Genomic DNA, 13,169 nt, shown 5'->3' with positions numbered 1-13,169 from the left:
AGAAGGAGAACTCTGTACATACTTATGGAAAATGAATCGCATAACGGTGGTAATTTAAAGTTGTGCGTACTACTGTGATGAGCTGATTTAATCTATGAAATTGACGCTGATCCTGCTATAGATGACACATTTTACGTTTCGCTGTCAGAAGTCGTAAAATTCTGAGAGGAAAAGTTGGGTGAGTGGTTGTGTTTTGTTGTCGCCTTTGGAATGCTGTGGCTACCTTAAGTGAGGTAGGCCTACATATGAGGGTGGTGAAGTGTTGAATAGCATTGTCTGTTTTCCATTGGTTAAGGTCATATTTGGTTGAAGATGGTAATAAAGCTGTTGTTGATAAATTTCCCATTTAATATAGCCACGAATGAGTGAGCGAGGTTGTTTATCGCAAGTTTTATGAGATAATGATGTAATTACAGTTTCTTTCTTTCCTTTAAAATATATTCCTAAATTGTAGCATTATTTAAGAAAAACAAACCACTTCCTCCAACTGAAATGATTTTATACGTAATTTCTATATCTTCCACATCTTTGATCTACTCAAATTATTTTCCTTTAAGCCTGTGTTTAGAGTTCTCGTGATTCATTAACTATAATACGGGTCTTCTTTTATGATATGTTAATTTGACGACCCCGTGGTCTAGGGTAGTGAACCTGCCTCTTACCTGCAGGATCGGGGTTCTATTCCCGCAAATTGTACCTGGATCTGAAAGCTGGTTCGAGGTTCACTCATGAGAACAATCACAGCGAGATAGCGGCCACAGTCTTGAAAACCAAAACGGCCAAGATCATTCTTCGCGCTGACTACGCCTCGCCTTGTAATTCGCAGGCCTTCACACCTACTTTCAATCTTTGTATACTGTATTCTAGTTAGAGGTTACATAAAGGATTCCATATGCCTGTGTGGTAACTTGTAACTAATAAATTCAGATTAATTGTCCTTGTTTTTGTATATCATCTGTTCACATTGTTATTCCTTAAAGGTACGTCAAAGAGTGTAAGTTACGAGGTTTCTTAGCGCACAAATAAAAATAATATGCAAAGTTTTTGCCTCCGTAAAAATGTCCCACCGGGCGAGTTGGCCGTGCGCGTAGAGGCGCGCGGCTGTGAGCTTGCATCCGGAAGATCGTGGGTTCGAGTCCCACTGTCGGCAGCCCCGAAGATGGTTTTCCGTGGTTTCCCATTTTCACACCAGGCAAATGCTGGGGCTGTACCTTAATTAAGGCCACGGCTGCTTCCTTCCAACTCCTAGGCCTTTCCTATCCCATCGTCGCCATAAGACCTATCTGTGTCGGTGCGACGTAAAGCAAATAGCAAAAAAAAAAAATGTCCCATTAAACGCTTAGCATTTTCACCGCTTTCGTCCTGTGCGCTGGATCTGTTGAGCACTTAGAAGCATATGTAATGTTCAAAAGAAATTGCCACAGTTATTCATGCAAAAAAGCGGTATATTGCAGTGAACTCGACATCTCCGACAGTTGAAAAGACTCTACCTGATTCAACCGTTTAACCCCATTTAAAATGTACATCTGACAGGATTCATCTCGATATCCGGAACATTCACTTCACGGAGACGATTTGATGGTGACAAGATCGAATTTATTTCCTGTCATCGGGTGTAGAGCAGCAATGCCATCTGCTTTCTCTCTTTATCTCTTCCTAAGTGTTGAATGTGGGATCTGTGTCAGGGTTGCTGAATTGGGTACTAGAGAGAGAGAGAGCGAGAGAGGACATGCAGTTGAAAGGGAGAGATATAAATATTTTTCTAAAAAAAAGTGAGTGCGTCCACCTTCAATAATTGTGGTCCGAGCAAACGAGGCCATGGTTTGATTTACACTCCACGTCCACCACTAAATATTCCGGTACGCCGTGAAGCACACACCACCACTTCGGTGTGACTATCCCCTCCCTAATACAGCCAGCACATGCGACTACCTATGTGTATGATGGATGATGTAATTTTTTGTGGCAGCAGATCGAACGATATACGCGTACTGCGCAGCCTCTGAATATTTATTTTTAGTTTTTTTCTTTATTTCTGGTAGAATGCACAGAGTGGGAGGGGGTGGATGGGGATGAAAAGGAAGCAAAATTTATGGATGAATACACTAATCCGTCCAAAAGCTGAAAAACACATATTTCAAAGCCAAGCAAGATTTACGTTGCGTTACCTTTTTATTTCTTTGCATCGCAGGCTCGTGTGTTTCCTTCGAATGCACGCGTCACGTTCGCTAACTTCAGTTTTGAGTACTTAGAGTCGTGGCTTATCTCCGTGGCATTAATTCATCACTCTTCAAAGTGGTCCAGCCGCAGCGCCCAGCCCGGTGCGGTGCGCTGCAGACAAGTGTTCGGGCCACGTGGATCCTTACAAGCTACTTAAACTGCTCAGCTACGATCTTATGCGGCGAAAACGAATTCAGTGTTCTCCCCTCGTGAATCACTGTATTATAAGTGGAGTATGTAAAAAAAAATCTTACACTTCTTTTTCTCCACTGCCAAAAGTGCACCACCTGCTAAATATAACTGAGATTGTCATTTTCGTGATACGAGGGCCCTTCATAGCAACTTCTTGAAAGAGTTCTGAAAAAAATCGCTCGTCTTAACATGGCCACCCCTTGATTCAGAAAAACACCTTCCCAGCAGATCTATACCAGTGAGTACATCCTAGGCACTGAAGCATTAACCACCGGCTCTCCTTCTACGTATTATGAGTGACGTGTAAACAGCTTGGTTGTATCAAGCCGCTGCTCCATAACCGCAGCGACGTTTACAAAACCTGTACTTTTTTCCTCGAATATTTCCGCTGGTTTCTAGTATAACTGCAATGTTTCCTTCAAGAACGTCGATTTGCACTTATAGCATATATCCAAGGCCACCACACTTTTGTACACAAAACACACACGTTAAACCCGTACAACTAATTGTCCCGACGGCACATTTGACCGTAAGCACGAGCAGAAGATTCGTTAGAGACGTTACCTCCGCACTGCAAGAGAATGACATCTGATTAATCGAACACTTAGGTCGTCCTTGTGGCTAGAGTGACGCTTATGTCTGCTTGCCTTGCAGCCTCAACTCAAAGAAAATCAGAGGGCTAGGGCATCACATTCTAATAATAAATAATGTTACTGATTTTACGTCCCACTAACTACTTTTAAAGTTTTCGGAGACGCTGAGGTGCCAGAATTTTATTACGCGCCATGATCTTCATTAACTCATTAACTATTTCCCTTCAATTTTGTCAGCTTGGATCACTGAGTTATAATATTAATGTCTTATAAATTACACACAACTGCATAACACTTGATTCGTATGTATGCGCTGGTACGGATATTCCGCGTAACATACTGTTTTAATTCTCGTAGCCCGTAGAAAAGACTGAATGTCTACCGAACATAGTCCTGAAACTTGAAAATTTTAAAAATAATTATCCGTAGGTATTGTTTATGAATTACGTTGTAAGCTTAGTTCTATATCAAGCAACGAATATGCCCATACAAATCCGAATAACACAATAATTACATTTACAGGAAAAGGTTTGTACGAGTACAAAATAGCACTCGGTGGCAACATTAGGAGGTAAAAGTGAGGATACCTCGATAAGGATTACTTGTACCTCTCACAGCGTACCCTAGACCGGTTTTCGGGTACAGGATGTGATTCTACCACCCCTATTTGCCTAGCGGCTAGTAGAAGACATAGCGACATGTGCTAGCCTTCGATAACAAACAGGTTCAACAACTGCTACTGTAACTCTGCTACACAAGGACAGTCTGACATAACCGGCGTTTCCTACTCCGGCCGTTCAAAACATATCAGGTCCTGAAATATTTGGCTCATTTATGAGGAATCTAATAGGACAAGATGAAAAGTACATAGCATATGTTCTAAAATGTATTTTTCTTTACCGACTAGCAAAATATCTGCACGTACACCCCTAACACCTTTTATATAAATATATCACTTTCCACTTCCTACCGTGATTACGTGACATTTAGCTCTATCCTCTCTCAAACAATTCTAAAATGAATGGTTTACTCACCTGTAGAGTGGAATCCCAGTTGTAGTGTCCTTGAACCACAGAACCATGTTGACGCGGTCCCCGCTGTCAGGAGGGGTCACATTGCAGGGTAGTTCAGCGTCCTGCCCACTTACCGCCCACACCACACGAGCGGGCACTGAAACAAATAAAGTCCAACTTCCTTCACTATCGATTGAATTTACTCAAGGCTCACAAATATGATGAAAGGGGATGATTTTGCCTGTTGGAGCACAAAGAGAGTGTGCAGGTAGTGTACAAGGTCTCTCACATAAATTATGACCGAACGCACTGTGTTTATACTCTGCGCTACGGCAGTTGCCTCATTCTCTACATGGAGGCTTCATTCATTCCATTCCTAACCTGGTCGAATGACTGGAAATAGGTTGTGGATTTTAATTTTTAACACGTTGAGTGCCGAGCCGATTGTAGCACACTATTTCACTGGTGCCAGGCATGTTTTTGAATTGCATTCCGCTGGTGCCAAAGCAATTGTACGCGTTGTAGACTGTTTATATAATCTTGGGATGTATTTATATGATGTACTAAGTAAATTTTATCTCACCATACCATGGTCATGCGTGACGCCATATGGTGTCACATCAATTTTTAAGAAAGATAAAATATAGCGTGACGCCATATGGTGTCACAGAATTTTTTGACATGGAATGTTCAATACGAATTTCCAATACGGGATATTTATTTCCTAATTCAAATTAACGCAATATTTATGAAAACCTAGTAAAATGCAAAACAAGTACTTATATTGCATTACATATAGTTGTGAACAGTTTTCTGATAACTCTAAACAATGAAAATATGCGTCTCGGCATGCCCGAGTTCTTGTTACTCGTTGTAATTTTTCAAACCTTATCGGCATCGTTGTTCAAACATCGTCCTTTGTACACTTGTTTCATGTGCTGTTTTCATATTTACGTTTTGCACATCTGATCGGGAAGTTGAGGGAAACGCGCTAACTGTACGCTACCTGGCTGCTGGCGCAGCTCGACGCAGCCCGGTTGGTTCACGTCCGATGCTTCGCTCCTCCCTACCTCTCCGCCACACCCCGATACTCCCTTGGTACTTCTAATTTCATGACTATTTATTTGCTCAATTTTGGCGTTTAAACTTGCGCTGGGTACATGCAGTTTTCACCTTAGCATTCTACTGCCTCCCACGAATATTCCTACCAAATTTCAACCGAATCCGAGTGTAACACATGTATGTGTTCCCTCGTAAGATTATTACCAATATCTTCCATTTTTTTATATTTTTGCACAACTATATAAACTGAGTGATAATACGTACGTAAACGAGGAATAAACAAAGCCTGGCGCGCTTTCACCTGTGACAAAGACCACTGGCCAGTCAGTGGCTTCGGAAGAATACTGTGGCGCCACATGGTGGCATACAGTAAAAATACATAGCTGGAATAGACCCTGAAGTTCGCCCTTCACGTAGTACCAATTTTACGCGCATAGATGTCACAGCTGATTATCTACGGCGCATCGCCTGAAACTCAACTGTGCCGCCATATGGCGTCACGCCATCTCAAATTTGTAGACCACCGTGACGCCATATGGCGGCACATGGCACCCAACGTGTTAATAATAATAATAATAATAATAATAATAATAATAATAATAATAATAATAATAATAATAATAGCCCCTAATGCATTCCGCATGATTTGTTCCGAAAGATTCGAACCAGGGATCAAAGAATCAAGAACGGCTAGGCGCTCATCCTCTGTGTCCAAGATGGTGCGATGGAATTTTATCATAGTTGGTAGGAATTTAGAAATACTTAGAATTGGGAGACTCGTGCTAGTATATTAATCGATGTGGTAAAGGATTCCTTTAGGGATATAATCCGTCATTGGCATCTTAACGAAGCCTATAACTGATGTGACGTAATGTGGAATAATAATAATAATCATAATAATACTTTTCCGGGATTTCCGTGGCTCACAGAGGTGTAAAAAGCGTGCGGGGTGAATGGGTGTATAAGGAATTAACTAGAGTATAACTTAACAGAACACATTTTGAAATTTTATTTCTTTCGTTTTTCTCTACTTTAAAATTGATAAATAGAAAATCTGAACGAATAATAACAACATTAATGAGCTCGTTAGCTCTAGAAATCACAAGGACTTAAAGTCCGAAAATCAGGTAAAAATTTACAACACTTGTAGGAGTTTGCGCTCCAACTATGTCATTGTCACAGAGGCGTCAGTTTCTAATTGCGCAGTTACACACTATCGGTTTTCCTTAATTAAAGTATTTACACAAAGTAGCCCCGAGATGGGCTTCTCTATTGCTCAGCAGTTGATAACTTTCTGTTCCTCAAGGGAACGTCATACCAGAGACAATTTCACAATCAGCAATAAATTTATAGCGGCATAATTGCGCATACTCAATGGCCTTAATAATAAAAGGAAAGGTTGATTGTAACCGTCCATAAACAAAATGCAAAGTAGGAGAAACACTTGCACTCCTTCTAGAAATACTTAAAACCCTGAGTGGGCTCATGGCCCAGTGATACAGTGGCTAAGCCTATTCTACAGCGGGGTGTCTAAGTAAGAAATATTAAATACCAAATAAGTGTTAAGAAATTTAGAGGTTTAGTAACTTTAGTCACCCCATGCCAAATTGAATGGGAACCAACCGAGGGTAATCACTCTTTTGTTCCCTTACATTAAAGATTATCTAGTGGGGAATAGAGTCCACAGACTGGCCGAAAATTCTACATTTAAACCACGAAATTTATAACTTTACGTACATAAAAGAGGTTGAAACCTTCCCCTCAAGCAATCCGCAGGAGCTATCACATGTCCATGAAAATTCTGTCATTACGTTGCGTTGCTTAGCAATCCGAACGCCACCCGGGACTCCTGCCTCCCTTAGGACACGCCGCGCTCAAATGACTGGGGCAAAGAAGACAATACGGCCCTAAATCCCCAGATTTTATAGTATATTTGAGGGGAAGTTTCCAGAACTCTTTACCGATAGTCTGGATTCCTGTACACACCCCCCAATTTTAATTGGCTGGAGAAAATATTTACAAAGATCTGATAGGTTGATCGTTATTGAAGAAGGAAGCAGCAGAAGTTTTGAAAATTTGATACATGAACAAAACAATCTTCAAACCCTAAGGTTTGCCAACTGCAAAAATGAAGTTCCTTTTAAGAACGAATTATCGTTGATCCAGCAAGAGGGGACACTTAAACCGATGATAGAGGCATCTAACAGCTGAAAACCAAAGTATGTAGTAATACATCAGTTCAAGTAAGGTTACATAGATGGCCTTATAAAATACGCGAAATTTAACTGGCCAGGGAAGGTGTCCCCCGGTACAACAACAACAACAATAATAATAATAATAATAATAATAATAATAATAATAATAATAATAATAATAATAATAATAATAATAATAATAATAATAATACTTCTAATTCCGGGTGCGAAAACTTTCTTAATGTCAACCGGCTCCATGGCAGCATGGTGGTATTGAATTTGGAGGGTCGTCGGTTCGTTTCGCAGCCGGAGCGGGAATTTATTCACGTCTACCTAAGTCCTCTGGCTCATATCTAGAGTGTTTGTGATAGAATATACATATGTGTATTTATGTACAACACACCACACTATCAACAACTACAGACAACCTCCACTTGGAGTTAACGTCACGAATGGCATCAGGCCGTAATACTGGGCCAGTTCCAGATGCGTGACACAGATGCACCCGCAAATCCATGAAGATTTGAGATAAGCGGTAAAGAAGAAGAAGCAGAAAAAGAAGAATAATAGTTTCTTAATGTCACATCAACTACCATCGGTCGTAGGACATACCTAAGTGTCAATTTCTACCCTGAGAGGATGATTTTTAACAAGCGTACTAAAATCCCAAACTAGTGTGTTGGGATTCGATGTCGAAATTTTCATGAAAGACCATGTGTGTTTAACTGTACTGTTAAGCTGGCTAGTAAGAACTGTTCATCCACATACTGCTGCTTACCGAACTGAGTAGCTCCGACCGCACAGCAGTGCCCTCTGAGCTCAAGTTGACGGGTTCGAACCAGCTCAGTCCGGTGATACTTGTAAGTATTCAAATAAGCCAGTCCCATGTCGGCAGATTTGCTGGCATGTAAAATAACTTTTTGGGTCAACATTTTGGCACATAGGCGTCTCTGAAAACCATAAATGTAATTCGTGGGACGTAAAATTATTATTATTATTATTATTATTATTATTATTATTATTATTATTATTATCATCATCATTATTATTTTATTGGAGGTTCACCCGCCCCGTGCATTTAAAAAAGCACCTTTGGAAGGCCATCTATAACATAAACTCTGAAACAGCAAAGGGAATATGTTTGAACGATTTTCGACGGAGGTCTCTACTGTGAACCTAGGTGCTCCCTCTGAGGAAAGGGTCGACTATTCAAATTCAAGATAAGGTTGGTTGTCAATTGTTCAATGGTTTGGTTTGTTTTTTATATTATATTATATTATATTATATTATATTATATTATATTATATTATATTATATTATATTATATTATATTATATTATATTATATTATATTATATTATATTATATTATATTATATTATATTATTTATATTATATTATATTGTCAATTGAATTGTTTGTAGATGAATTTTGGTATTCCAAAGTTATCTCCTCCCGCCAACTTAATGTTGTAGCCAATAGGGAATTTTGTACAGTTACATTATTAACCAATGAGGAAATTTTGATATTTATTTGATTATTCAATAGAGATGGTGGGTGTGTCAAGGCTTCGGCACAGATAAAACTGGAACCTTCCTCTCCGCTATAAAAGCTGGTTCCGTTCAGACCATATTATATTTTCGAATGCTCCAGTTAAGAGGTTTAGAGTGTGTTCGTAGCGGAGGCAGGGGAAGGGCTACCTCGTCCATCGCCGGGAGGTCCACCAACTCAAGGTAATGGCAGACTCTGTGTAATCATGTAATAGTCTTTGGATGATAGTTCAAGGGGAAGGTTCCAAATTCTTTCGTAATATAACTCATATTTCTCAATGTAAATTCTCAAACTAATCTAAAGAACTTAACCGAGGGAATAAAGAGTGAGAACCCTCTTGTATTCCCTCTCAACTTGACATTGAGGTGACTATGATATTGTAATCTTTAATCATTCCTCTTAATTCTGTACATTAAAACTTTCTCTCCATCTAGTCACCTCCGTAGGATAGGCGTAGCCTCTGTAACTTCGGACCATAAGCCCACATAGGCTTTTAATGATGTTATGATGAATTCCAAAGGAGTGAAGGGTTCGCCACCTAACATTTTGATTTTCGGCCAGTAACTTTAACCTTTTCTTTTTAAATTAAAGCCACGTAGAATGGGCATTTATTGCCCTGTTAAGGTTCAGAATTCGCATTCTATTTCCTATATAATTTCGACTATTGAGCAACTAAGACAATGTCTACTGTTTGTTTTGAATAAACCGGGCGAGTTAGCCGTGCGTTTAGGGGCGCGCAGCTGTGAGTTTGCATCTGGGAGATAATGGGTTCGAACCCCACTGTCGGCAGCCCTGAAGATGGTTTTCCGTGGTTTCCCATGTTCACACCAGGCAAATGCTGGGACTGTACCTTAATTAAGGCTACGGTCGCTCCCTTCCCACTCCTATGCCTTTCCTATCCCATCGTCGCCGTAAGACCTATCTGTGACGGTGCGACGTAAAACAAATAGCAAAAAAGACAAAGAAGTGTTTTGTTTAAGTGTAAGTTGTGCCTTTGATAGGCCTGGAACTTGAAACTTTTAGAGAGTAGTCTCCTAAAGTGTAATTTCTACAGCAAAGACGCTCTTACTACTGGTGTAAAATTTGGAGCTCTGTCTCCTTGAGTATGTATTGAAGGGAGAAATGGTACTCTTGCCAAATTTGTAACGGGGTAGCTTCAAGCTCATGTTGTTGTTATTGATTATTATAGAACTTCTTATACTGTTTCTTGAGCTCAAGAGCAAGAACTTGTACCTGATTATTCATTATTTGCTTAGCAATGTGCAAAGTGTGAAGAAAAACAGGAGAAATGTATCCCAAATTTTAAAGTTTTGAATTGCTATTTAATCTCTCTCTGTATCCACCTATTCATGCCCGCACCTTCTTTCACCACTGTCCACCACGATATCTCCGTAAAAATTATTATTATTATTATTATTATTATTATTATTATTATTATTATTATTATTATTATTATTTAGTTTATACCTTTGGAAGATGCCTGCTGTCATTTCTTGATGGATACAGTACTTTTGCATCCATCTCTTGGCACAGGCCAGAGTAAAGTGTAGCTTCCACCGAAGTCCCAGTCAACATCATGGCTGTGACAATATGGAATCTGCTGGGGTATGGGTAGTGCTGAGTAATGACATTCGGAGCACGACTAGTGCTTCTGAGTGTTATGAAAGGTGCTGCTCACAGGGTCAGTCATGCTGCAATAGTACTTTCTGACCAGTGAGGAAAGCAATGGCAAACTACCTCACTCCTCATCCTGCCTAGTATGCCTCATTTTGGTGCTGCCGTTGGTTTTTGGGGTTTCCTTATAACCCCACAACCTTTGGTGGTGCTATTTGAGGATCCAACCAGCCTCTGGGCTGTTGACCTAACAGACAGACAGACCTTTGGAAGGTTGAAGATATGGATACTCTTGTGTATACCTCTAATTTAAACGTATCATTTTGTTATTAAATACATATTTACATGTTTATTTTGTTACATAAATGCACAGATCACTAATCTTTTTAAACTACCTTTCAGTTTTCTCGATGTTTCGCATACAGATGGCATAATGTTACTTCTCAGATATTCGAAGGTAGTTTCACGTTTGCTAAAACATATGCCCACGAGGAATGAACATTTATCTGTTTTATGTTTATCATTAAAATACAACGACAAGAAAATTTGTACGCAAGCGCTCACAAAATTGCACGTACCCGTACCAACTACCGTTCCCTGTCTAAGTTCGATATCAAAATATACCGTCACATACTTCAGTTTTTATTCGAGGATAACCTTAACCTGTGAACCGTTCAGCCTGTTAGTTTTGTCGAAACCATCATTAAACACCACCAACTTCCTCCACGGTAGCCAACCGTCCAGTAGAGAAACTCGCCACTATAGGCCCCACAGCGCGAAGTGTCAGAATCACACCTTGTCTTCAATGTTTCGACAGAGCTGGTAGCATGTCCCTTCGGATGGAATGCCAATTGAAACGAAAAAAAGACAGGTTGATCATCACCCCGAAAATTTGACTGTTACCTATGCTCCAGTCCTAGGAAGTAGCGATTAATAATATTTCCTCCACGAGATGGAAGACAGCCGCTGGACGTGGTTCTTTGTGTTGTGAATGGCAGGTGGTAATGGAGTGCCTACAACATGCTAGTATGATAATTGAGTGAGATTTATACGATGGTCGCAGTGGTTTATACAGGCCGGGTAATTTGTTAGAACGATGGGGCAAACGATGTTATAATACGTGTTAAGTACTTATAATCAGCGCTTAACTTCCACACTAATCTCGCATTAAGTAAGGTATTTACAGAACTACAGGTAGGATCTGTATACAGCAGAACCGCAGCTCGGTTCCCTCATCCCTGTAACTTGTGTACTAAAGCGACATATAAACGCTACATTCACTGATATGTTGCTAATCTTATATCGTTTTCCTCCCTCAGCAATATTGTTTGTATAACCACCCCATCCCATCGTGAAGTTCTTCTTAGTGAGAATGTCACAGTGCAGCGCTAAGTGATGTGTTCCTGTTTTGCTGGGGGGAACTGTGGTACCATGTGTTCTATAGAGGTAATTAAAATGTGCATTGTTTATGGTACTTGCAAACATAAATTTCCGACCAGGCCGTGGGTATAGCGTTCCATTGTTCAGAATTATTTTGTTCCCCCGTCCCTTTCTTCTACCAAACAATATTCACTGTAGAGGCGTAGTGAAGGTGACTACTAACAATATTATTTATCATTTATTTATTGACTTAAGCAGTGGTGAAGTTAGGGCTCACGGCGTTCTTTTCACTTAATCACATAATTAATATACAGATAAAATATATATAAAAGAAATGTACTCTTCTACTATAAAATCAAAGATAAGCTAAAAATTACAGATGTATGGATAATTGTAACTAGAGGATTCATTGACATGTTACAAAGGAATTGCAAAGGAGGCAATTTGGAGTTTGCTTATTAGAAACTCTTGAATTCTGTGAAAGCCTCAACATCTGTTGCATTGTCCAGCATCAGAGACAGTGTATAATAAAAATCGATCTCCTATTCAGACAATACGTAAAGGGCCCCAGGATCTTCTTAGTGAGAAGTGTGGACTTATACAAAATTTAATTATATTTTTACCTGCAGTAAACAATGAATATGCCACATCAAGAGAATGTAAACACAATCTGACTCCTTGGCTGAATAGTCAGTGTTGGGGCCTTCGGTTCAGAGGGTTCCTGGTTCGATTCACGGCCGGGTCGGGGATTTTAATCGCGCCTAATTAATTCTTTTGGTTCGGGGACTGGGTGTTCGTGTTTGTTCCCACACTTTCCTTTTCGGATTCAGACAACACGCTATACTACCAACCACTACAGAAACACGCAATAGTGATTACATTCCTCCATATGAAGGGTTGGCGTCAGGAAGGGCATCCGGCAGTAAAACTGGGCCAAATCCACATGTGCAACACAGTTCGCACCCGCGACCACACAGATGTGGAAAAAGCGGTAGAAGAAGAAGATAATGTAAACACAGTTTTCAAAATTTCAGGTTACGGACGTATTCTTGCCCACATCATTTCCAGAAAGTATTCCAGGAAGTACACAATAATACATTTCATATTCCATACTATCATATATTCATAAATTCCCTCTACTACGTTCATTGATTTAAAATTTAAATAGGAGATTTCATTTTAAAAATTTCATACCCTCAACTTTTTGTGGTCGCTCATAGGGTCAGTTGGTGCGTATATTTCAGTGGGCTTGCAGACGGATATACAGTATAATAGCAACTTCTGGCTCGGAGAGGAAATCAACTGGAAACTACCTCCCTCCTCATTTTCCTAATACCGGGCGAGTTGGCCG

At 39.9% G+C, this 13,169-nt stretch overlaps 1 protein-coding gene across 1 annotated transcript in view; it reads right to left on the bottom strand.

The window, feature by feature from the left end:
- The window catches only part of side (sidestep), a 1,669,326-nt gene that overhangs the window by 1,215,810 nt on the left and 440,347 nt on the right, over positions 1–13,169 (bottom strand). Inside the window, exon 2 of the mRNA XM_067140964.2 lies at positions 4,040–4,175. Within this exon, the coding sequence (XP_066997065.2) occupies positions 4,040–4,175 (136 nt within the window). The remainder of the gene's footprint in view (positions 1–4,039; positions 4,176–13,169) is intronic.

The sequence above is a fragment of the Anabrus simplex genome, chromosome 2, assembly GCF_040414725.1.
Source record: "Anabrus simplex isolate iqAnaSimp1 chromosome 2, ASM4041472v1, whole genome shotgun sequence".
Taxonomy (NCBI): Eukaryota; Metazoa; Arthropoda; class Insecta; order Orthoptera; family Tettigoniidae; genus Anabrus; species Anabrus simplex.
Note: the sequence above shows the minus strand (reverse complement) of the source record. Positions and strands in the feature narration are given on the sequence as shown.